General features: G+C 55.6%; 1 protein-coding gene across 4 annotated transcripts; it reads right to left on the reverse strand.

The window, feature by feature from the left end:
• Nucleotides 1-1,652: 1,652 nt before the first annotated feature.
• Nucleotides 1,653-24,373, reverse strand: RAPGEF3 (Rap guanine nucleotide exchange factor 3). Of its 4 annotated transcripts, none has more exons than XM_074325788.2 (28): nt 23,827-24,373; nt 23,162-23,374; nt 17,151-17,204; nt 16,959-17,065; nt 16,633-16,754; nt 16,312-16,480; nt 15,597-15,681; nt 15,205-15,265; nt 15,018-15,094; nt 14,687-14,833; nt 14,042-14,154; nt 13,680-13,768; nt 13,301-13,379; nt 12,944-13,094; nt 12,786-12,868; nt 11,749-11,788; nt 8,995-9,076; nt 8,574-8,720; nt 6,517-6,614; nt 5,915-6,040; nt 5,648-5,829; nt 5,314-5,404; nt 5,123-5,173; nt 3,990-4,077; nt 3,549-3,613; nt 3,048-3,102; nt 2,884-2,955; nt 1,653-2,079 (listed from the first exon to the last, which is right to left on the reverse strand). In XM_074325788.2, exons 1-28 carry the CDS (start codon nt 23,830-23,832, stop codon nt 1,961-1,963), a joined length of 2,772 nt encoding a protein of 923 aa, XP_074181889.1. In that variant the 5' UTR covers nt 23,833-24,373; the 3' UTR covers nt 1,653-1,960. The 4 variants fall into 4 exon arrangements, with proteins under 4 accessions (XP_074181889.1, XP_074181891.1, XP_074181888.1 ...); XM_074325790.2 differs by having other exon boundaries at nt 16,312-16,457; nt 23,827-24,126; XM_074325787.2 differs by having other exon boundaries at nt 16,312-16,525; nt 23,827-23,964.
• Between the last annotated feature and the right edge of the window lie 220 nt (nt 24,374-24,593).

The following is a 24,593-nucleotide window of genomic DNA, read 5'->3' on the forward strand; positions in this document are numbered from 1 at the left end:
GATGGGGACACGAGCCCCTACCATGCTCATCTTCCATCGTTGCAGGGCTGGTCTTGCGCTTGAGTCTGAAAGGGTCGCAAAGGATCACAGCCAGCTGGCTGGTCTTGCCGAAACCCTGACAATCGGTTTATAAGAGAAGAAAGCTCCTGTGAGCCCGGACTTACCAAGGCTGAGGCCTCCTGTCATGATTGCTCAGCTCTGGAAGTTTCTGTGCCCAGTGGTCCTCCATCTCTGCCCACAGGCAAGGGAACTGGCTTGGTTACCCCTGCCACCTGCTCCACCCCAGGCTCTCCCTGGGAGGTAGGCTCCACCCGACTTCACTGGAGGTGACGGTGCCACTCTGGCAGCCCATGGCTCTCACCTCGGCTGTGGAGGCAGAGCTGCAGCTTGACTGGTTTGTCATTAAGAACTGGACTGAGATCATCACACCCATCTTACAGATGGAGAGATGAAGGCAGAGATTCACTTAGAAACCTGAGGTTGAATTCCAGCTGTGCTGCTTCTGCTAAGCGTTCTGAAACTTTCTGGAAGCAGTTTGCATGTGTGTCCATGAGCATGGAGATGAGAGGTCTGGCAGTGGAGGGGTGAAGGGAGGCAGTGGTGTGTCCTGCCTGAGCCCTGGCAGACGTACCTGCTGAGCAAGTGCAGGGCCCACTTCCTCCATTCGCCCTGCGCCCTGCTGCTCAATACCTACTCCGGGGTCATCGTCAAGGCCGAGAGGTCCCTCTTGGGGCAGGACAGTGGGCCTTCCCCTGCCAGGCTCAGTGCCACAGGGAGCAGAGAGGAGGGAAGCCCTGCCTAGAGCATCCTCAGGTGTGCTCCTCGGTGGGAAGGGTCGTTGTAGCAGCTGGTTCCCATGGGATGTGCTGCAGAGAGGACTTAATGCCGACAGAGCTGACCAGGACCATTCTCATCACTGACAAGAAACCCTGACTTCCTCAAAGCCTGTTAGGCCTCGGCAAGGGATGGACTCCCCTGGGAAGCCTCTGCCTCAGTGTCCTCTCTGTCACTGGCCACCTCCCGGAGGCCGCAGTTCAGCGTGCGCTCCTCCAGACAGGCCGTGATGTGCTCCAAGCCGAGGGATAGGAAGTGGAGCCGGACAAGGGTGTGGACGGAGTTACTTGCAGCTGGGCTGTAACTGTCCTCTCAAGACCACCGCGAAGAGCAGAGGGCTATGCTGGTCAGCCACAGACAGGGGCTCCAGGCTCCAGCAGGTTCTGTGGCCAAGGGGCTTAGATTTGCACAGCAGCTTGCCTGGGTCCCAGAGACCACGCATGGGCAGGAGAGCTGCTGCGTCAGTCTCTCTGAGTCCCCTCCAGGGCACGGCACCTTTTCCTCAGCTTCAAGGCTTCTCTGCCACACCCCCACCAGACTGGCCACAGAACACAGGCATCTCTGTTAATTTACGGCAACAATAGGGCTTCTCAGGGACCACCACTGCCGCACAAACAGGCCTGACCACGCCCATCTGTTTATCTTACGTGCTATGGACAGAAAAGCAGAACCGCCCCATCCCCTCTCCTGCCCCCTCTACAACCGGCCCTACCCTGACACACACATGCCACACACATGTGGACACTCTCTCAGTCCACTGTGAAAACAAACCACAGGGGCCAGGAGATGGCTGGACAACAAAGCCATAAGACACAAAATCTGGAAAAAGCCTGGTATGGAGAGCTCTCTATTGAACAGAGTCCCAGCGCCGGCTCCGCTCTCCCACCCACTCCAGGGCCTCTCTGTCCCCCATTCCTTGGCCTTGGGCCCCGGTTCATTCCACTTCAAGGTCCTCCTTAGCGGCCAATCATCACAGGGGATGGCTGCCTCCACACTGCCCACTCCAGGGCCTCGAGTCCAGTCCGTGGAGAGCCCTGCCCAGCTGTGGCCAGCCCGTGGGCCCCTTGGCCCAGGCATGGCCTGACTTCCCCAGCGGGAAGCGCCTGCTCCAGCTTCAGCCCCCTCCTCATGGCTCCAGCTCCCGGGAAAGGCGGGACAGTTCCCGCTGGTTGTCGATGACCTTCAGCTGCTGGACATAAGCCCAGGTGCTGGCTGGACTCCGGGTGCTCAGGGACTGCTCCGAGCCTGGGGGGGGGGGGGGACAGAGCAGTCAGGGAGCGCACAGACACCACTTTGTAGAGTCCATCCCTTCCCCCTCCAAGGAGCAAATCAGCCTTCCTGCCCTCTGCCACCCACCCTGCCGCTGCCTGAAGACTGATGCCCCGCCTCCCACTGATCTCTGGGCAGAAGAGCATGTGACTAAGAGCACAGACTCGGAGAAAAGCAGGTCGCCAAGAAGACATACAGCATAACACCCCTTTCACTAAGTTCAAAAACAACTACAACTAAAGAATAGTTTCTCGTGATTATACATATATTATATGAGGCATTTTGCAGATATACGTGTGTATATGTGTGTATACATACGATAAAGCTATTTTTAAAAAACAAGAAAATAAGTAACTCAAAATTCAGCATAGTGGTTCCTACGGGTGGTGAGGCAAGGGGACAGGAGAAAAGTATGTCATTGCTGGATTGGGTTCAGAGACGTTCATTATATTATCAGAATAAATACGCGCTGAAATAAAATAAAGGGCCAATGATGAAAGTGTGGTATGAACTGTGGATTATGATTAATTCCATTTCTTGCAACTGCTGGCCAATTTAAAAAATGCAGGTCTGGAGTAAGACTGCCTGGGTTGCAACTCTATTGCTAACTAGTTATTTCTGCAAGTTATTTTAACGCTCAAGCCTGTTTATGCATCTTTAAATTGGGTTAAGATTCCACTTACCTCACAGAGCTGTTCCCAAGTTATCAGCATCACATATGCAAGTGCCTGTACGTGCCAGCCATGGCTAACTCATCAGCACCCACCCTGCCCCACTTACATGTGGAAATCCTTGACGCCTGGCTGTCTTCGTGGAGGTGGGAAACTCGGCTTCTGAGTGGTGAGAGAGGCACTGGGTGGGGGGAGAGCAGGGAGTCAGGGGGACAGGGCCAAGCAGCAGCAATGAAGCAGAGGGCTCCTACCCAAAGGGACCAGTCCTCTCACCATTGCTGTGGCTTCGGCAGTGGTGTAGCATCCGCACGGCTCTGGCCATCATTCTCTGCGGACAAGGCAAGGACATGAGACCAGGCCTGAGGGCAGAAGCCTGGCCTGGCCAGTGGGGCAGCTGGGAACCTGAGCTCCCTTTGAGCAGGGTGGTCCTAGAGACTAGGAGATTGTAAGAGGTGGGGTCATGTCTGCTTTGCCCCAGCACATGCAGAAGCCCAGCAGGGACCTGGTAATGGAAAGAACAGAGGCCAGGAAGGGCTTAGCGGAAGAGGCCTGGGAGGGGCTCTCATAGAAGGGTGACATAGTTAAGGCTGTCACCCCCCTATGGAGACCAGGCCTTCCAGTGCAATGGAGTAAGGCAGGGGTTATGTTAAAATAAGTATTCCCATTTCTATAATTAATAACTTGAGACTGTCTCCAGCCCTCGCCCCCTTCCAAGGCCATTGTCATATCTCCCAACCCACTCCACTGGCAGACGACTACTCCCCTTGAACTCACCATCTTCTCAAAGTTGATGAGATTCTCCACCAGGGTGTGGTTTCCCTCATGGATGAAGGTCATGTCTGCAAAGAGATGGGTTTTGCTCAAAGCTCCCCAAACTCCTTCCCCTTCCTGCAGCTCAGGAAAGGTGAAGGGCCAATAACGGGAAGGAAGCCTCAGGCCTATCCCACCCCCACACTACCATCTTTCTCTGGCTCCCCTCTGACCTCCTAGAGCAATTTCCATGAATCTCTTAGGCCTCATATCATAGGCCATCTAATGTCACCAATATCAGTTTGCATGTCCTAAGTCTGCTTCTAGCCTGTGGACTCCTCATTCATCTCTGTGCCCCCCAAGGCGTCAGCACATTGGAATCTCTCAGAGAGGCCTAGGTGGACATACAGACAGGTACTGTCATGGATGGGCTGGAGGCCGCACGGTAAGCACTGGTCCTATTACCTTTGAGCAGAAGAGGCATGAAGGGGATGACAGGTGGGGAGAGCTTGGTGAGGGCCAGTCGATACACTCGGTGGTTCCATGAGGGGTCCTGGAAGGGAAGAAGCCACAGTAAGGAAGGGAGGGTCCCCCACACCAAAACCCACCACATACTACAACATAGCCAAATGCTCCACCCCACAGGGAGGGCCATAGGTCCGTCCCCTGGGAGCTCAGCTTCTCCGCAACCCCAGATCTCACCAGGGCAGGCTCTGCAGCAGCTGGAAAGGTCATGTGTGCATGTGGCTTCCTGGCTTCTGATTAGCCCCAAGGAGACTTCATGGCCATTAAATTAGTCCAGGGGCCCTGAGGTTTCCTCTCTCTCTCTCTCTCTCTCTCTCTCTCTCTCGCTCATAAATTCCTTTGACCCTCTTGAGTCACATGAGGTGAATTTTATTTCTTGACTTTTTTTTTTTTTTTTTTTTTTTTTTTTAATGGAGGGCGCAGCTCACAGTGGCCCATGTGGGGATTGAACTGGCAATCTTGGTGTTATTAGCACCATGCTCTAACCAAGTGAGCTAACCGGCCACCCTGAATTTTATTTCTTAAGAGCTCCCAGAGTCATGCTGATAAAAGCATCTCTGTGTTGGTTCTCTCCTGGACACTGTCAACCCCTCCTCCTCCCACCCCCTCCCCCCAAAAGTCCTGGGGTCTAAGGTTCAGCTCCTTAACTCTTTCCTCATCTTTTGACCTTGTCTGGTCCACAGGCTTATCAAGTCTCCTGAGAGGCCACTGACAGGCCCTGGCACAGGATGGGTGCTGGGGCTGGGACCTGTTTCCCGAGTCCTGAGGCAGGTCAGCTGGAGACTAGTGTCCCCGTGATGCTCCCTTGGCACCTTATGTGTCCCAGACACCACATGTGCCCTGTCCTGGTCATCACACAGGACCTCACAGCCACAGCAAATGCTCCCCACACACACACATAATACCTACACATACTGAGGGATATAACACTCTGCACCCCCACCATAATACTAAACACCCAATCCTCACAGGCCAGAAGGAACCAGGGTTGGGAACCCTGGAAATGACCAAAGACAGGTAGAGGGGCCAAGGATCAGGGTTTCTGGAGGGAGAAGCTGAGGCCCACCACTCACCAGCAGCCTCTCAAGGGCCGAGTACAGCTTCCGGACTTTGTGGGGCAGCCGCTGAGAAAGAGAGGCAAATAGAGCCGTCACTACTCTCAGATGGGAACCCCGTCCCCAACAAGACTCCCAGGACGGCCATGGGGCCTGACCTCAGGTCTGGGATGAGGAGGCCGTGGCTTCCTTCTCCAGGTCACACCTACCTGCCAGGTGTGGGCCAGGCGGCTGATAGCCGAGTTGCTGAGGCCAAACATGACAGCGAAGAAGGAATTAAGGTTCTTTTGTTCCTTGAGGCTGTGAGCAGAAGACCCAGAGACCCTCAGGGGAAACAGCCACACCCAGAGAGACCCACATCCAGACAAGAGCCAGGCTTGGGGCCTCTGCAGGCAGTGGAGCTGCATGGATGGGATGGGGAGGCAGAGGCTCCAGAGGACTCAGGGAAGCAAGGGGTTAGCAGATTTGGAAATATACAGGGGGTTAAGAAAAAGTGGCCTCAGGACTCCGTCACACACCCCATGAGCCCCCACAGGCACTCACTGAGCTGCCAGCTTAATGAACTTCCTGAGCAGCTGGGCCCGCAGACCGGGCCCGGGGCAGAGGCACAGCTCCGTGGCCACCCAGTACTGTAACTCGTTGAAGCGGCGCATGAAGCGCTCCAGGTTGGCGGTGGTGACGTCCCGCAGGTGCTGGGGGCCCAGCACATAGTGGATCAGCTCCACCTGGGTGGGGGAAGAAGGAGATCAGTGTGTGTCGGGCGGGGTGCCCCGCCGCCTGCTCTCCTCCCCTCGGCTCTGCTCCCTGCACCTGGTGGATACTGTTGAAGAGGTTCCAGTCATGGTCCGTCAGCTGGCCTGCCAGGTCCTTGGCGCTCACCAAGTCCAGCCCATCAGCAGAGCCCACCGTGGGCCCCAGCTGCTCAGGGTGTGGAGTCTGCAGGTGGGAGAGTACTCAGGGCGTGTCCAAGGAATCCAGGGGAAAGGAACCAGGTGGGAGGAAAGAGTTTGGGGCAGGCTCTGTGCTCATGATCAGAAGTGTGTTGGGGAGTGGGCAGGGGTGCTGCAGGGAGTGGAGGGGCTCCTGAAGGATGGGGCTTCCCAAGGAAGCATCTTCCTGACAGCTCCCCAACGCTAGGACCCCGCCTGGTAGGGCTCCTGTCCCCTGGAGAACCCCTAATGAGGGCACATCTTCCTCTTTCTCCTTAAGAACCCCCAACTGGCTCTCCCCCTTCCCCATTCTTTGGAATCCCCCATCAGCTGAGGCCCAGCCCTTTTTCTTCCCCCTTAAGGCGCAGAAGCAGCCAGAGCCAGGACCCCCCTCCTTCCTCTCTGTGACCTTCCCCCAGCACCGCCCCTACCACCCCCAAAAAACAGATCCTCCCTGGGCCCTGGAACCCTGCCTGTTCCTACCAGCTCATGCACTTCCTGTGGGTGGACAACAAACAGCCGCTCGTTGAGCCCCAGGGATGTGGCCACACCGCGGGCATCTGGCTGCAGGCCAATGGCATCTGCAACGAGAGCAGAGGCAGTGCTAGGTAGGGACAGGGAGAGAGGCCAGGAGCAGCCAGAGGCAGGCTGGAGGCCCTGTCTGGGAGGCTGGGAGGTCCCTCTCCCAGTGTCAGGGTTAGACTCCTGGGCAGGTGCTCTAAACGCACAGGTGCACGTGCCCACACATCTGCACCCAAGGAAGCACACCCAAGGAGGATGAAAGGGAAGGCTTAGTGACAGGAGGACCTGGGGCAAGGTGGGAAGCCCCTGAGCCTCAATGTCCTCCTTGCCAAATGGAGACAACAAGGCTTGCCCTGACTATGCGTGGTCAAATGAAATAATCTATATACATAGTGGCTATAAGTATACGATACATACAGAAGCTGTATGAAAATGGGGAAATGCCTTACAGAAATCTCGGTGTTGATTTTCATCAGCTCCTGTGGACTAGGACCGTGTTTTTAGCCATGTGTGAGTCCCCAGTCCCTAGACCAGTAGCCTCCAAAGTAAGGTACGCAAGACCATCCATGTGTCTAGGAAAAAACGTTAGCTCTCCTACTTATATTTATTTTTCTCATCTGTTTTGCATCTCTATTTTGTGTGCAGCTTTATAAAATTATGTAACATTAGGGTAGGAAAATTATATATATGACTTATATACAAATACATACAAAGCAGGGGATTTGAAATAAAACATCGGTTACTAACAAGGGCGTCAATCAAAACAATTCAGGGATCAGTGCCCCAAACAGCGCAGGGCACATGGTAGGGCCTCAAGAAATATTAGCTTTGGGCAACCGCAACTCTCCAGGTGGCCACCAGAGGGCAGTGCTTCGTAGAGCACACAGAGGCACAGGTAACCTCATCCTTCCCACTTCCTGAAGGAAGAAGGCTTTGCTAATAATAGCAAGGAAGAAGAATACCACTCTTTGCTTTATTCTCTGGATGCCCCTAGTTCCAGTCTACTCTGGGCTCCAGCTGTCAGACCTGGGCTGCATCCTTCATGGACAACAGGGGTTTTTAATGTCCCAAGTTCTCCATACGCAGGTCTAAATAAGCCTCCTGCCGCCACGTCCTGCGCACTGACTTCGTACCAGGTGCCATGTTAAGACCTTTACACACAGCACCTCATTTAATAGCCACAGCGATCCGGTGTGATAGGTTCGGTTATAGAGCTCATTTGACAGACAAGGAACAAGGAAACGGAGGCGCAGAGAGGTTAAACAACTTGCCCAGGATTACACAGCTGCTTCTGAGTGGATCTCGGATTCCAACCCAGGACTGGGAGTCCACGATCTATGTTCTTAACCACCAAGCTGCTCTATGTTACCTGCCATGGCACCTTTAGCTCCTAACACATTACTAGCCCGTAGCTAACCCTCAACTATGTTTGCTGACTGACCCAATGAATGAAGACTTCTCTGATTCAAGGCAAGCTACACTCTCACTGTGGGAGCTTGGGGAAATTGCTTAATCCCATTGTGCTTCGGTTTCCTTGTCTGAAAATAGGATAAAAGTACCTATCTCATATGATTGTTATTAGGAGCAAATGAGTATGTAAGCGTGATAATAATAGCAGCAGCTAATACCGCCGGAGTGCTATGTGCCAGACACCATTCTAAACACTTCTACAGGTGAGCTCACTTAGTCCTCACAATTCCTCTATGAGGCAGGTACTCTTATCCCCATTTCGCAGATGAAAAAACAGAGCAGGGGGAGATGAAGTCTCCTGCCCAAGGACATACAGATGTGGGCTAAAGGGCTGGGGTCGAAGGCAGGCAGCAGGCCCCAGAGTTCATGCTGTGAATCTCTACCTATAAAGCACTTTGAAGAGGGGTTATCAACCTCCCATAAACGTTAGCCATCATTCACATTGACGGAGATGATAGAGATGGTAATGATCCTCATTTAGGGGATCTGGGCATGGCTCTGAGGGGACCTCCTCCCTTGGGGCCATCCTACCCAGAGACACAACTCACCGCCTGCAGAGTTGACCTTCACGAGCACCTGCCCCTTGGTCCAGCCATCCTCCTGGGCCAATGCTGCCATCACCTCTCTCACTGAGGCTGTCACAGGTAGCTGCAGGGTCAGCACTGAGTGGTCTGGCCGGCAGATGTCATAGGGGACTGGAGAGGAAGACGGGGCGGAGCTGAGGGAAGAGGCTGCTTGGTCTCCCTACCCCAGGAAGAAGGCAGCAAGCAGTGGGAAAGGTCCCAAGGATGGACAAGGGCGCTAAAGGTGGGCAGCCTGCAGAGCAAGTGGGAGGCTCTGAGCCGAGAGGGGGCTGGCGGGCCTGGAACTGAGGCCCCAAGGAGTACAGCGTGCTATCCTCATCCAGGTACAGCAGTCAAGGGTGATAACAGCAGAGTGCCAGCTATGCCCTGGCTGGCTCAGACCAACCTTTGTCCCCAACTCGGATGGCACAGTTGCTGCTGGGGAGGGCCTCGTCCTGGCCAGGGAGCCAAACAGGCATGTTCCGGGCCTGAGAGAAAGAGAAAGTAAGGCCCAGAGGAGAGAGGAGAGCATGTGGGGGGGTCGGGGGCGGGGGGGGCACCTTTGTCACTGGGAGCATGGGACCCACACAACATGCACACCACCGGCAGGGCAGGCTCTGCTTGCTGCATGAACCTGAGCCAGGTAAGGCACCGGTGACTGAGGCTTCAGAAGAGACAGAGCAGGGCTGAGAACGAGTATGGACCCTCTGTGTGTGTGTCACCCCCTCTGCCAAATAGGCCCAGAGCTGTTCTAATATGAACACACCCCAGCTGTTGACCCTGGTTTTATTTTCCTTTTCCTCCCTCGGCTACCATATGCTAGTTTGCTATTTACTATATGCCAGGCTAGGTACATGCTTGTTCTAAGTATCTAAATATTTATAATAGCCCTTTGACAAAAACATTACTACTATTATTCTCATTTTGTAGATGAGATAAATGAGGCTCAGAGAGGTTAAGTAACATGCCCAAGGCAACACAGCTATTAAATGGCCCAGCTGCAATCCTAACCTGCTCCTCCCTCCCTCTGTGACTCTCAACTTTCTCAAGTGCCCTGTCCAATCCCACAACACTTCCTCTGTGGGTCCCAACCACAATGGGCTGATGGGGTGAAGGCCTCCCTAACGCCCTGCCCACCCTGACTGTCCTTTCCAACTCTGCTGTGACTCTCCTCCTCCCAGCTCTGAATGTGGCAGATCAGGTTCAGACCTCAGTTCATGGTTCTTCGTTAGATTTCCAAATCTCAGAGCTCTCCTCAGAGTTCCTCATAGCTTCTCGCACCTCCTGCACATGGAAGACTCTCAAACCTGACCACCAGCGCTGAACTCCCTTCCATGCCCTGGTCTCCAATGCCTTCTGGATCCTTCTGCATCTGTGCTCCATCACCCCAAGCTCAGCACATCCGTCGGATCCCCTCATTCTGTCTCCCAGACCACTCCTCCTGGTCACTCTCCTGGGCTCAAGGCTCCTGCCTCCCCTGCTTCCCACAGCTTGTCACGGTGTCCTGGGACTGTTCTTTACAAAGGGTCTCCTTGCGACCCCCTCCCCAGCCCAGGCCAACCCTCCAGTTTCACCTGCCCACATCTCCTCGTACCTAACCTACTTCAATCTACTCAACCATTCTCCTACATCCTCACTCCTCAGGGGCCTCCTTCTTTCCTCCTCCAATCTGCCTGAGCAGAGTGCGACGAAGCCTCCTAACACGGCTGCAAGGCCATCCCTGTCTGGTGGGCAAGCACAGCCTTCTTAGCTGACCTGTGCAAGACACAAATTCCGTCAATCCCGGGCTCAAGCGCCTCCAATGGCTCCCTGCTCTGAGGACAACGACAAACCTCTCACCGTGGCCCACAGGGCCCTGTATGCTCTGGCCCCTGCCCACCTCGCCAGACTCCCCTGGCACTCCCTCTGGCACTCCCTCCTCCACGACTCTTAATGGGTGGGCGCCTCTCCCTCATACCTGCCTGCAGTCCTCCTCTCCCTCCACCCTCACACCCAGCAGTCACTGCCCAGGATGCTCTCCCCAACCCCGACCCTGAGTCAGCCCTTCCCTTCCCTGCTTTCAGAGATCCCTGTTTTAGTCCTTAGGCAGCATGAGATTGTTCAGCAGCAATGTCCCTCGCTTGACTGTAAGCCCCTCGAGGCCAGGGGTGTCTGCGAGCCCATTCCTACATCGTCGGCTCCTAGCACAGTGCTGGCACATGAGGGCCATTCCATGCTAGTTCCTGAGCGTCAGCCGTAGGCCAGGCGGCACTGTGAGCCCTGGGAAACAGAGGTCAAGGCCCCTCTGAAGCCGGCAGCCTAGAGGGATGTGACAGATACTAACAGCCAAGAAGCAACCAGTCAAATAAAACAATTCCACATGGTGATAATGCTTTGAAGAAAATCACAGTGGACACCTTGGAGGGCAGTGGCCAGTGTGTGTGTGTGTGGGGGGAGTGCTCTATATAGAGATGGGAACACAACATTTTGTCTGATATCAGAACAATAAGAAGAATCCAGGTATGCAGAGTCAGAGAAAGACAGTTGCAGGCCCTGAGGAGGGAACAAGCTTCATCTATAGAAGAAGGCCGTGAGTGTCTCCATCAGGGAGGAGGGGACAGGATGAGGTGGGAGAGGCAGCTGGACACAGGGAGCTGCCCAGGTGAGGCGTTTGGATTTCATTCCCAACGCAGCACTCCCCACAACCAGCCCCAACCTACCTTTCCACTTCTTTCTCCCACCGTTCCTCAACCAAATCTCAGCTCCTCACCTCTTCATATTCCCCTTTGCTCTCCTGGGGCTCCTGCCAGGAATGGCACTGGCCACCTCTGACCCCCAGGAGGGGCCTGCCTTGCTCTGACAGAAATGGCTGGGCCTCCCTGGCTGCCTTCAGGCACCATGCCTCACCTCCCACGTGGGAACTACTGCCTGGCTTTAAATGTGAACATAAATTACCTCCCTAACATAGAAGCCCCTTGGGGGTGAATGCGGAGGGGTGAACTTAGACCTCTGTGTCCCCACAGGACCTGGCCCCAGCACCACATGAGCCCATGTGAACACCCATCTCAGACCCAAGGGTGTGTCTGTGTGTGGGGAACCTTCCCACGCAGAGCCCCTCAGATGGGGCAGAGGGAGCAAGCCAGGCTGACAGATGTGAAAGGAGCCAATTCAGAGCAGACACCTTCATCTGAGGAGATGTATTCCCACAGCCATTTTCCAACCTGTGAAGAAAAAGAGAAGGGAGGTGAGACTGGAGGCCCGAGACCCCTGAGGGCAGGACATCACAGGGTCAGGCGCAGGGAGGCATCCAGTGCTCTGGATCCCATCCGCCCTCCTTAGAGGCTCAGAGTTTTGCAGATTTGGTGAACATCACTTAGAGAGGGGCAACACTGCTGCTGAAACTGGGACCCTGGATTCTGTGATTTTCCCAGCAGGGGAAGGAAAAAAAAGAGTTGTCGGAAGAAATGGACTTGGGTGTCAGATGGAGCAGGTGCTGGTTCAGATGAGCTCTCCCCGGACCTCAGCTGCCCCCATGGCAATGTCTGGGAGGAGGAAGGTAGACTAGGAAATTTACCAGGCGGGGCCAGCAGGAACTGGCACCAGTGTGGCTGGGTCATAAATATGTGCAGAATGGAGGAAGTGAGAACAGCAGGTGCACCTGGGATAGGAGAATGACACACAAATGACTGCGTGATGTGTGAGACTGGCTGAGCGCATGACGTGACGGTGAACAGCAAGGTGGCTGGTGAGAACAGTCCATTGAAACAAGCAGGACTAGACAAATAAGCAACCACAGCCAACGCTCGCATGGCACGCACGGTGCACAGGGCACTGTCTGTGCTCGGAAGGCGCAGTCACTCATCCCATCCACGCAATGAGGCAGGTGCTCTCCCACTTTACAGACAAGAGCCCAAAGCCCTGAGGTGGGTGCCGGTAACATGCAGGACGGCACGGCAATAAGTGGTGCAGCCTGGATTTAAAGCCACGTGTCTATGGAAATGTAACGGCTGTGTGTGATGTCAAAGGGGTAGTAGATGGGGTTATCACTGTGTGAGGGATATAAATGATAAATGTCTAACTATTACATTGTTTTATACGTCTGAAACTAATGAGAAAAAAAATGAAAATAGATAAATAATAAAGCCACGCGTCTGAGTCCACTGCCTAAGGCACTGCCAGGCCCACATATGACACATTAACTAAAAGCCAAAGCATCACCTGTGGTGTCGCCGCCTCTCCGGCCACTGCTCCCGTAGCAGGTTGCTGAGCCGGCCATCCCTGCTCACCAGGTCTGAGAGTTTCTAGGAGGAGCCAGGATGCACTTAGGTGCTGTCCACCCAGGCAGCCCAGTCCAGCCCTGCCCCACTGCCAGGTACCTGGAGAAAGCTGGTGGCCACAGGGTCAGTGCGGAGCATGGGGCCGTACAGGGCCACCCACTGGCTGACCAGCCGCAGGATCTGCTGCCTCTTGTTGCAGATGTAGGTGCTGTGCTCCTGCTCGCCGCCTCCCGCGGGCTCCACGTGGAAGGTGGGCACCAGTCAAGGGAACCACAACGTCCAACAGGGCTACCCACCACACCCTGGGCAAAGGAGGGGCAGGACACCCAGGGCCCGCTGACAAGTTGGGCCTGGCATGAGGCTGGTACTTCGGAGGGTTTGACACAGCCATGCTATGAGCAATTCCTTCTCCCTGCTCTCCACACCATCCTAGTTATCCTGAGGCTGGAAGGATATTGGTGCAGGAGGGCAGCACAGAGCTGGGCGCTGGGCATGAAGACACTGTGGGTCAGGAGGAAGTCGCTGAGGAATGTCTCTGTAGGGCAGGGATGTGGCGACAGGCGGGGCTTCAGAGGTCAAGTCCACTGAGCACAGGTAGGCACAGCTGGGGCGTCCATCCCCTAATCCCACCACGGGCAAGGTACCAGCAAGGCCCAGCCCCCATGACTGTGCTCCCCACTCAAGCCAATAGCATAGGAATGAGGATTCCCTGCCGACTGGCCCCACAGACCAATCCAGCACCCAGTGAGGTCAGATGCAGGTGTCTGGCCCTCTCCCAGGCTGCGCTTGACCACCCAATGAGTCAGAGAGCAGGCAGGGTGTCTCCTGCCCCTACCTGTTGGGTCATGAGCACTGGAATCAGGCCGCATGGCCTCCAACAGCAGTTCTAGGATCTTCTCTGGGGTGCCAGACATCACCGTATACCTAGCAGAGATGGCCAATCCATGCACTTGTGCCCCTCCTGGCCCCTCCCACAGCCAGTGCAGACATCAATAATCAATCATATCACCCTTCCCTATTTGCCAGCCCTGCCCCATCTTAGGGTAGAGGGGCGGCTGGCTCAGGTAGTACATCTTAATCCCTGGATGCCTCCCCACCTCCAGGAGGTCAGCGGGCAGAGTATGACGCGGGGGATGGCAATAAAGCCTGGGAAATGGAAGGAGAGAAGGGAGAGAGGAAGCATGGCGGGTGTGTTACCGGTTCCTGCCTGGGGTGGGGGGGCGAGAAGAGCCAGCGCCCTGAGAGGTTCTCTCCAGCACCAATACCACTTTGCCATGTTCCTCCAGCCTCATGGTCTTTGCTTCCACATCCTGGAGAACGAGCCACACTTGGTGCTCAGCACACACCACAAGTCCTCTCCCCATTCTAGGGTCCCTCCCTCCACCTCCCCCATTCCAGACCCTGAGCCCACAAGGACCCTCAGCCCTTCTCCCACCCCACTCAATGTCCACAGCTTGGATCTGCCTCTACTCCCACCCCTGCCCATCACGAAGCCTGAGCCCCTCTTCCAACCCATCCCTCCCTGGCTTCCCTCCATGGATCCCAGTCTTCATTCCATTGCCCCTTTGTACCCTAGGCTCTCACCCCTCTGTAGCCCCACCCCCTGGTCTCCCACACCGAGCTGTGGTTCACGGAGCTCACTGAACCTCCTTAGCCCGTATGGACCTGCTCACACACCCCGGGCTATGCTCCCACCTCCAGCCATCACCTCTGAGCTTTTCCATCTCCTCTCTCTTCCTGCTCCTCACTGGGTCTCTCTGGTCCCTCCTCTTGCCTCATACCACTTCTCCAAAAAAGTGTCCTTGCCATGTCCCCTGCCTTCCCCACCCCCAGCAATGGCACCTTAATGATACGGTTGAAGTCGTGCTTGTCCACACGGAGAAAATGACAGTTGTCTTCTCGCAGGATGATGGTGGCCGCCCGGGGTGCATCGTTCACCAGAGCTAGCTGTCCAAAGTCATCGCCCTCGTGCAGTGTGGTCACCAGCCCCTATATCCAGGCCTTAGTCATCGCTCACCCACTCCCCAGCCCTCGTGAAACAGAACCACGGTGGGGAGATCACCAAGGCAGGAGAAGACCTGGGAGATCAGCAGCCTCGGGTCCACAAAGGCATGAGGGCACGGACCAGGGAGCAGGTGCGACCCAGGGGGCTGGGGACGAGGGGAGAACTCACCTTGCCGTGAGTCACCACGTTGACAGATCCCTTCCAGATAATGTACCACGAGGTGCCCTTATCCCCCTGGCTGAACACTGAGAGAAGCGCAGATCAGACCTGTCCTCAGCACCTACCACATCTTCTCTGCGCCCTCCACCCATGTCCAGGCCCCTGGTGCCAGGCTTCCTGTCAATGTCTGACTTACACACAGTCCCCGCCTTGCTGTGTGGTTCAAAGAGCAGCACTGCCGCTAATTCCCGCTTCACCTGCAGGGCAGGGAGAGGAGGATCCGTGGTCAAGTCCAGGGGCAGAGGGCCGGGTTAAGGGTGAGGAGGTAGGGCCCGAAGACATGAGTGCTCAGGGGCAGAGAAGTGGCTAGGTCAAATGGCCTGGGATTCAACGGGAGGTAAAGGGCTAAGAGAGACAGGAGGATTTTCAGACAAGTATGCTGGGGGCAGGAAATTAGATGGAAATGTCCAAGCCATAGCTGGAAGGGGAGGGAAGTGCCTTGTGGCCCAGCAGCTGGGGACTCCTCAGAACAGTCACAGGAAGAGGAGGCTTCTGGGGAAAGGGGCGGGGGGGTGTCTGTGGACTGACCGAGTTGGAGAGGTGGGCCACAGCCTTGATGTGCAGCAGCTCCTCAAAGATGAGGTCCAGCTCCTCGTCTGTGCGCTGCCCTGGGCTGCAGGTACGGGAGGACCAGGAAGCAAAGGATGAATTATGGGCCCAGGGCCAGGGACAGGGTCCACTCCACCCATGAAGCACAGGCCTGGGGTCAGCGGGTGCCTCAGCAAGGACTGTGACCATTAACAAGCCAGCCTTTCCCAAGTGCACGCTATGTGCCAGATGGGACTAAGCGCTCCCCACGCATCATTTCAGCCCGCCCTCACCACAGCCCCATGACATGGGTATTCTATCCTCCTTTGACAGAAGAGGAAGCTGGCACGGACACTTCCAAGGTCACCCCGCTAGTAGCCAGTGGAACCGGAATTTGAACCCAGATCTGCCTGCAGCCTCCAAAGGCCACCTTCTTTCAGCCATTGCTGCCCTTCAGAGTGGGAAGGGTCTTAGAAGGCCGTGCGCCCCACACCCTCAGTCACAGAGGAAGAAACAGGTTCAGCGGTGGGAAGGAGGGCTCAGATCACACAGCAATTCCGTGGCAGAATGCAGACCAGAGCTCAGGCCTCTGGTCCAACCAGGGTCCTTTCCCTCAACAAGCAGTAAGGGATCCCCATGGAGAAGAAACTGAGAAGCTATGGATTCTGGGAGCCATGTGGGACCTGGGGTTGCAGGGTACAGGGTGCTGACTCACGGCTTTCGAAGCGCCACAGTGAGCAGGGCATCAGGCCCCCGCTGGGAGAGCAGAGCCACGGCCTCAGCCAATTCCTCCTCCAGCTCATGGACTCCCGCAGGCTCTGGCTCCGACCCGGGGAAGCGGTAGAATTGTGTATCTCGGTCCTGGAAGGTCCAGTCGTGTTTCACTGGGGGGCAGAGGCCCAGGCGTGGCGGAGGAGAGGAAATTGAGGCTGTGTGGGTATGAGGCCCCACTGTGATGCCCACCCCTCCTCACCCCCAGATGCCTGCTCCCCAAAACTGCCCAGCCCTGGGTGCCCCACCCTGGGCTCAGGCTCACCATGGCAGAGGGCAGCTTCATCTAGCAGCACCTGGCAGATTCCCACAGCTTGGCTCCGGGAATGGACCCCAAGCCCCAGGCCCAAGATTGCATCCACCAGTTCTCGGCCAGAGCAGCATTGCCTATAGGAGGGAACAGAGAAAAAGAAGGAGAGTCAAATGGCAGGAGGGGAGAGAGGAGAGGGAAGAACTCTCCGTCTGAAAGGCACCTTCCTAGGCCCAGCTCCAGTAAGATAGAAGCAAGGCCAGGCACAGATGCCTGGAGTAGAATAAAAGAAAAAGAAGACAGAGGGGCTGGGCAAGGAGACAGGCAAGGCCTCCACTCACCGGTAGAGCCTAAGGTGGTACTTTCGGTCTCGGATGAGGTTTGGACAGGTGGCCAGGAGATGTCGATGCAGCTGCTTTCCAGCCCTGAGCACCCGCTCTGTGGATGCCTAGGAGGGACAGCGGCACAGCTGGCTCAGGCCCTGACCCCTGGCCGTGCTGCCCCCCGCCCCAGCTCCACCCTCGGGCTCGTACCTGCTCCAGGCTCACACTGAAATCCAGGGACTCCTCGCTGCTGGTGAGTGGCGTCTGAGGGCAGTGGGGAGAGTCTACACGTTAGTGCTAGGCCTTCAAATCCAGCTCCCGGACCCCACCCCTCCCTCTTCACTCCTACCCCTTGCCTACTTCCCAACTCCAAATACGTCCATTTAGTTATTCAGTCACCAAATACAGTAGTACCTCCCTTATCTGAAAATATTACATGGAAAATTCCGGAAATAAACAATTCGTAAGTTTTAAATTACGCGCCACTCTGAGTAGTGTGATGAAATCTTACGCTGTCCCCTGGGACATGAGTCATCCCTTTGTCCAGTATCCATGCTGTACACGCTTATACGCCACCCAGCCATTAGTCACTTACTAGACATCTCAGTTGACAGATCCACTATCCCAGTGTTCGTGTTCACATAGCCCTTGTTTTACTTAATAATGGCCCCAAAGCATAAGAGTAGTGATGCTGGAGATTCAGATATGCCAAAGAGAAGCCACGAGTGTTGCCTTTAAGTGAAAAGGTATGTATATACGTATGTATGTATATACATATGTATGTATGTATGTATGTATGTATGTATGTATGTATAGGAAAAAATGTAGTATGCATGTATATAGGGTTCAGAACTACCCACGGTTTCAGGCATCCACTGGGGGTCTTAGAAAATATCCCCCGTGGATAAGGGGGGACAACTGTAAACAAATGCTCACTGAGCACCCCGTGTGCCCAGCGTCACCTCTCCCCCACTCTGCTGCCCTACCACCAGACCTCTGTCTTCCTTCCAGACGCAAGCATTGCATCCCCACAGTTGAGAATCCCCAGATCCCCCTTCTGCTTACCCTGGGCCCAGGTAAACCACCTGGAAAAGCATGAGGAAATGAGATAAGAAGGCCTGTGAGAGGTCAGGAAGTGAGTGGCTGGAACTCTTGCTCCTGGGCCAGGGTCTGTCCCCAGCCACAGGGCTGTGGGCAAGCCTCCTGCCCTGTGTGAGCCTCAATGCAGCCTGGTATTAACAGAAACCTTGGAGCCAGACTCCTGGATTCAGATCTCTGCTCCTCCATTTTTTATACTCGCCGTGTAACCCCAAATATGATTTAATCTCTTTCTGCCTCAGCTTCCTTGTCTATAAAATCTATAAAACACTCATAGTACCAATTCAGGCTTTTGGAAGGATTACGTGAGTTAATATACATTGAATGTTCAAAGCACTGCCTAGCGTATAGTTGTATGTGCATGTTACCTATTATTACTCATCTGTGAAACAAAGGGCGGCTGCTTGCTGGAAGGCCCCTTTCCTCTCTGAAATGCTGCTGCTAGTTCATAACACTGTAAGAATGAGTAAGGCTTGGTGGCACACAGGACGGACTCCAGAAGACAGGGTTTATGTGGAAACATTGGTTAGCAATGTTTCCTGCCCTTGGTATCAATCGAGCCATCCAGGACTCCCCAGCCTGTCGGCCATGAAGCCCCTACCAACCCTTCTTTTCCTGCCACCCGAGAACTAGAATTTGTGGACATCTCTGGACAGGATGCCCTACCCTCTAAGAGCCCCTCCCCAAGGCAGAGGACTTCGCAGTTTACAAAGCACGACCATCTCTGTGATTCCCTCTGATCCTATATTATATTAAATAGAATCAGATGTGAACTAGACGGGGTAGGTATTATCTGTCCTCTTTGTTTCCCGAGGAAACAAAACTTGAGGTAACGCAGGTAACCCCCAGGTAACTGAGTCACACATACTTGGGACACGCAGCTGGCCATGGATAAACTCGAGCTCTTACCAGAAGTGCTCATATCCTTGGTCTCATTCCATCTGCCACACCTGCTCCTTTTCCTCGCCTTTCTCCCTTCTTCTCGCCAGCACTCTCTTTCCTGCTTTCCCATCTGCACTCAGGTCCCTGAAAAGGACCCGGCTGGGAAACTGGGGACAACCAGGCGTGGGGCCAGAACCCCCTCCCTGGTCTTGGCATCTTCTACTGTGTACCAGGCAGAGGCCTGAGGTCTGGCGAGTATCGGCTCCTGGCCCAGCATTGGGCGGAAGTCACTAGGTGTCCCCAGGGTATCCCTGCCCGGGTCATGGGGCCCAGCCCAGTGCCAGACACAGAGCCCTGGAGACTTAGCAACAGGAAACGAGGAGGAGGAGGAGGAGGAGCCGAGGAAGGAGGAAGGGCAGGAATGCTACCCAGCCAGCCCCCTGAGTTGGAACAAACAGTGCCGGGTGCTAATGACTTGTTGTTGTTCATGTCAAAATGCCCAGGTGGCCCCAGTCCCTGCCCCAACTCCCACTGGTGCCCACAACCCAGGCTCCAGCACATGCTCCCTTCCTGGTATTATTCTGACCGTGGAGGGCACATCAGGAGGGGAGGTGGCAGATCATGTGGCCAGGCTGGTCACAACCCAGATCCCAAATCCACGGGCCTTGCTTACACCATTTCCTGTCCTGCCCCAGGGGATGAGCACGAGGCTGAGAGGCTGGGGGCTCTGGCCCATCAGAGCTAAGGGACATGAAGGCAGCCCTCTCATTGTGCCAAGGAAAGCAGGTGCCCAGAGATGAAGCAACTTACCCAAAGTCACACACTGCTAGAAATGGAAGATCCTACTAAATAACTGCTACCAAGGCTGACCCTGTAAGTCGGTGTTTGTCTCCTATTTCGCACTGGACAGGAGGTTCAGAGGTTATATAACCTGCCCTGAGAGCTGGTAAGTAAGAGCACCAGGATTCACTCCATGCCCGTCTGATTCCAAAGCCCACGTGCTTAGCCACTCTGCCCTGCCATCTCCATGGCACCTACCTCACGTCTCCCTCACTGTGCCATGGAAGCTGAGATAGTAGAGGTATCCTGCCCTCGGGAATGTGGCATGGGCAAGTCAGCTTGGAAAACACTGGGTTAAACGAAGTTCAATAGGTTTATTATCATAGCCCCTCTGGGCCCCTACCGTGTCCCTATGTACTAGGAAACTCCTAGGATCAGGGTGGGGGTATTATTCAGGGTCAGTGGTCAAGTGTGTGGGCTCTGGAGCTGGAGGCCTGTGTTTAAATCCTTGTTCTCCCATTACTAGCTGGTCGTGTGACCTCGGGCCACTTATCAACCTCTCTATGCTTCATACTCCTCACCTGTAAAATGGGGTGGTGATAACAGCACCGACCCATAGAGTTATTATGAAGATCAAATGAGTTAATACTAGAAAATGCCTGGCTTGTCGTAACTGCTTTGTAAATGTTAAAGAAATGTACCTTGGCTGACCCTGTCCCTGATCGGATGACCCTGAGTGTCCGTTAAGGGGTTCTCAGTGGGAAAGAAGTAGCTGGGATGGGTCGGGATGGAGGCCCTCACCCACTTCCTTCTCTCATGCCTGGACAGGAAGGACTCAAGTTGGAAGAGAAGGTGCTAGCTAGCTCCCCTGGCACTGGTGCCATGGCCTGCCGCACCCTCCCTCCCCGTCACTGAGTGTCAGAGCCCCACTGGCAGGTAGGCACAGAGCCAGGCAGCCGCATGGGGACCTGTCAGACCAGTTCCTTTAGGCCATGGCTAGGGTCTCAGGCCCAGCCTGTGCTGTGCATGGTGGGACAGGGAAAGGATGAAGGGGGTGGGGTGATGCTTTGGGGTGTCAGCGTTACAATCTACAGCATGAGAAAGTATACCATGGGCTTGGACTCTGCAGCCAGATTACCCGGGACCAAAGTCCAGCTTTGTCCCTTATGTAACCCTGGACCTGTCACTTAGCCTCTCTGTGCCTCTGTTTTCTCCTCTCTACAATGAGATGATGACATTAACACCTGCCTCCCAGAGCTGTTGTGAGAGCATTCGATAGGACAAAGGTAAAGCTCTTATAATAGTGCCTGGAACATAAGTACTAGATAACTTAGCTACTACCATTATTTGGACAAGTTAGATGAAAGCATGTTTTCTGAGTTAGAGCATAGAGACACCACCCCCAAAACAATCGCTCAAAGAGAAGCATCCACGCTTCTCTGAGTTCGTGAGACCCACCAGAGGTCTTCCTGATCTTGCCCCTACCTCCAGACAGATTGATCCCTCTGTTCGCCCCCAGACACCAGGCAATCTCCTCTTCCCCTCATGTTTTCCAGAGATGTTCTTCCATCCTATTCCAGGGTCACCTTTGCCAGGGTTGGTAAGTCCTTCCTATGTCTAACCTCAGGCCCTCCTGCTGTAACTGCTTTCATTTTCACTTGTCCTGGTCTAGGAGGAACAGAAAGTGCTCTCTTCAGGCCTCAGGAGGTTGATGGGTTTCCCCCTTGGTTTTCTAAGAGGCAGGCTTGACCTGCATAACTCCCAGCACTGTCCTCCTAGGACGCTGGGCTCCACCCCCGTCTCAACATCCACCCTTCACCCTATGTATGCATATTCCCTGCCTGGCACTTGTCCCTCATGTGAGCTCTTCATGGGCCTACAGCTTTACAGGTACCCAGAACCTCTTAAACATAGAAGCAATGGGCTGAAGCCACCCCACCCTCACTCCCCAGAGCTGGTCATTAGGAGGGTGTGGCCCCTGCCCCTAGCCCTAAATATCTAAGTTCCTTCTAATCACTAATCTCCACTTGCCCCCCTACTTGGCAGGGGAGGGGCCTTGTTTCTGTGCCTTTGACCCCATTTACACTCCAGCAACCCTCACCCCCACCCTTCCGGCCTCCCCAAGCACACCAGCCCTTCCATTCTGGGAGGTCTGGGGAGTCAGGAGACAGCCTGGCGGCCTCATCCACCACACCCCCCCAAGACTTGGTCCCAGAGGATCCTCTAGTGACCTCATTGTCCTAGCACCTGACCTTCCCCCCACTCCCCACCTTGCCTCTACAAGCTGGGAAGGGGACAGGAAATGCACAAGTAATTATAGCCTGAGAGGGAAGGAGGGAGGGAGTGTTCCAGCCCACTGGCTCCAAGCAGTAGCTACTGCCAGTGATTCGAAGGGGGGCGGTGGGGACAGCCTAGAAGTGACCGGCTCCCCTGCCCCCTCCAGAGCCTCATCTTGAGCATGACCCAGGCCCAAAAGGCCTCTTATCAGGAAGACCCTGGCAGGGAGGGGTTGAGGGACTGCCACCTAGATTATCCTCTCAATTCTGATTGCGAGGAGGACCCACTCATGTTGGCTGGGCTCAGTTCTCTCAGCCTCATGTTTTGGTAAATATAAATGGTGGTTGGGAGAGGTAGGAGGAAGGAGGCAGACGGTGGTGGTCACTCTACTCAGTGAGTGAGCTCTCCCAAGTCTGTCCTGCTTTCCCTCCATCCCTCCACCCCTTTACCCAAGTAGCCCCCACACACACACACAGATGGGCACACCTAAGACACACACTGAACCTCAGGTGCAGTCACTCTGTAAGTCTGGGTGCTTGGAGAAAGCTTCTATGCTGTTTTGGATCCTGCAACCATTATCCTGTACCCCACCCCACCATTTCCCCCCTCTCCTGCTCTCTCCTTCATCCTTGCAGCTCCAGAGGTGTTCTTCACCGGCAAGGGGAGCTCTGGTCATCTTAGATTCTCCAAACTTCCCAGAATCCTTCCCTGAGCCCCCTCAAAGCCAGATGCCAAGCAGTGTTCACATGACCACCTCACGCCAAGATCAAAAAGCAGAGTCCATGCAGTTAAATAAGAATGTTGCCACGGTAATGTATCAGGAACAGTAACCAAGCTTATCTCACCCCCCACTTGACCTGGCCCCCAGTATTTCATGCATGCCTCCTACCACCCTGGAGAACACACAAGCACCTAACTCAAGGCACACAGAGGTGATGGATAAATGACAAATCCCTTGCCTCTTCCCCAGTGCCTGAATGGGGGCACTTGGGCACCACATGCACACAGACACATAGTGCAGCTGTGTGAGCCACCCACACACACTGCAGCCAAGCTGCCTGACCCACTGTGCACCAGGCAGTACGCCCCCAGAGCAAGTTGGGCTACCAGCAGCATGCCCGCACTCCCAATCCAGGCCCCCCTCCAGCCCTGGTCCTTGGCCTGGGCAAGCAATGGGCACTCACCCAGCGAAGCCCCTGGATGCGGCTGGGGCGCTGGTGCTCGAGCAGCAGCTGGTAGGAGCAGCTTCGGGGCCGGTACATCCTCCTCAGCACCATGTTGAGCAGTGTCCCCTCCGGTACCACGTCTGGAAGGCCTCCCACCTGTGGTGCTTCCAGAGCTGGGCTGTCTTCCACAGTCAGGCCCACCTGCCAGCGGCTCTCACCTGGCCAGCCCACCTGTGACGTGGGAAGGAAGGCGGACAAGCATGGGGCTGGGGCAGCTGGACCAGGCCACAAGTACCCTAGGCAGCACCACTTCCTCAGAGTCCTCTGGACTGGCCTGGCGGAGGTGCTGCAACCCCGCCAGGAGCCGGGGGAGGAACAGGAAGACCTTCACTGGGGCCCGCCGGTCTGGCGCACTTAGGGGTCTCCAGCTGGCGGGAGATCGGGCCCTCCTTCCCGGTCTTCTTTGGACTTCTGCCCCACCCCGCTGCCCAAGTCCCTGCGAGGATCTCCACCATCTCCCAATCTGAGGCTATGGACTCACTGGATGCCCCAGAAATGCAGCTTCAGCTCAAACCCTTCTCCCCTCCTCCCTCACCCCTGACCAACCCTCTCTCTCCCACCCAAACTCCCCACCGTGTCTGCTTCCTCTCCTGCCCCTCCTCGCCCCTGCCCCCCCTACTCACCTTCATGTTCCTTCTCAAGCTCGCCTAGCCGTTCAGGCTTTAGCAAAAGGCTGAAGGGACCCCCAGCGAGCCCCGGTCAGCTACAATAAAGGGATCCTGGAGGGGTGTGGGCTCTAAGTCCCAGGCGCAGTGACCAGGGCCAATTCCTAGCTGGCCCGGCTGCCAGAGCAGCCAGAAGCAGGGTTGGGCGGAGAGGCTCCTCTTGGGTGGACAGAGGGCTGGAGGGGGGGAGTCCCCCCCACCAGCGACCAGGAGCCCCGATCCTTCGCCTCCGTCCCAGACGAAAGAGCCAGCTGGCACGGGGCACTGAAGCGAGGCTGCAGCTGGCACTGGTCCGAGCGGGAGCTGTCACACCCCCTGAGCTGCCCGCCCCCTTCCCCTTCCCGGACCCGCTGAGGGGCGGAGAGGAGGCGCTCTGCCTTCGCGGTCCGGGAGCGCGTAGGGCAGGGGACTTGCAGGGGTAGAGTCGGGACTCTAGAGTAAACAGAGCGGGCACGAGCTGGAGCCCTGAGAAAACCCAGGGCCCAGGAGCAGCCCTGGGATGTGTGCCGGGGCTGCAGGACCAGGGTGTCCGGGTAGGGGCAGTGAGTGGCTGCACCCGCCGCCACGTGGCCGGGAGGAGAAATGCAAACAAGGAAACGCGGGAAGGGGGAGGGGGGTGAGTCATTGTGACCCCACCCGGGAGGGAAATCCGGGCTGGGGCCGCTTCCCGGCCGGGGGCGTCTCCCTCATGTTACGGTTCAGGGTCTCGAATAGCCCGGGGGAGA

The sequence above is a fragment of the Rhinolophus sinicus genome, chromosome 1 (assembly GCF_057876585.1).
Source record: "Rhinolophus sinicus isolate RSI-liver-muscle chromosome 1, RSI-T2T, whole genome shotgun sequence".
NCBI classification, from domain to species: domain Eukaryota; kingdom Metazoa; phylum Chordata; class Mammalia; order Chiroptera; family Rhinolophidae; genus Rhinolophus; species Rhinolophus sinicus.

Excerpts from the sequence above, each read along its gene's own strand:
- RAPGEF3 (XM_074325787.2), bottom strand. Across the intron at positions 9,077-11,748 it reads ATACATCTCCTCAGATGAAG|GCCCGGAACATGCCTGTTTG; the intron begins GTGTCTGCTCTG and ends TCTTTCTCTCAG. Across the intron at positions 3,103-3,548 it reads TCATCAACTTTGAGAAGATG|AGAATGATGGCCAGAGCCGT; the intron begins GTGAGTTCAAGG and ends CCTTGTCCGCAG.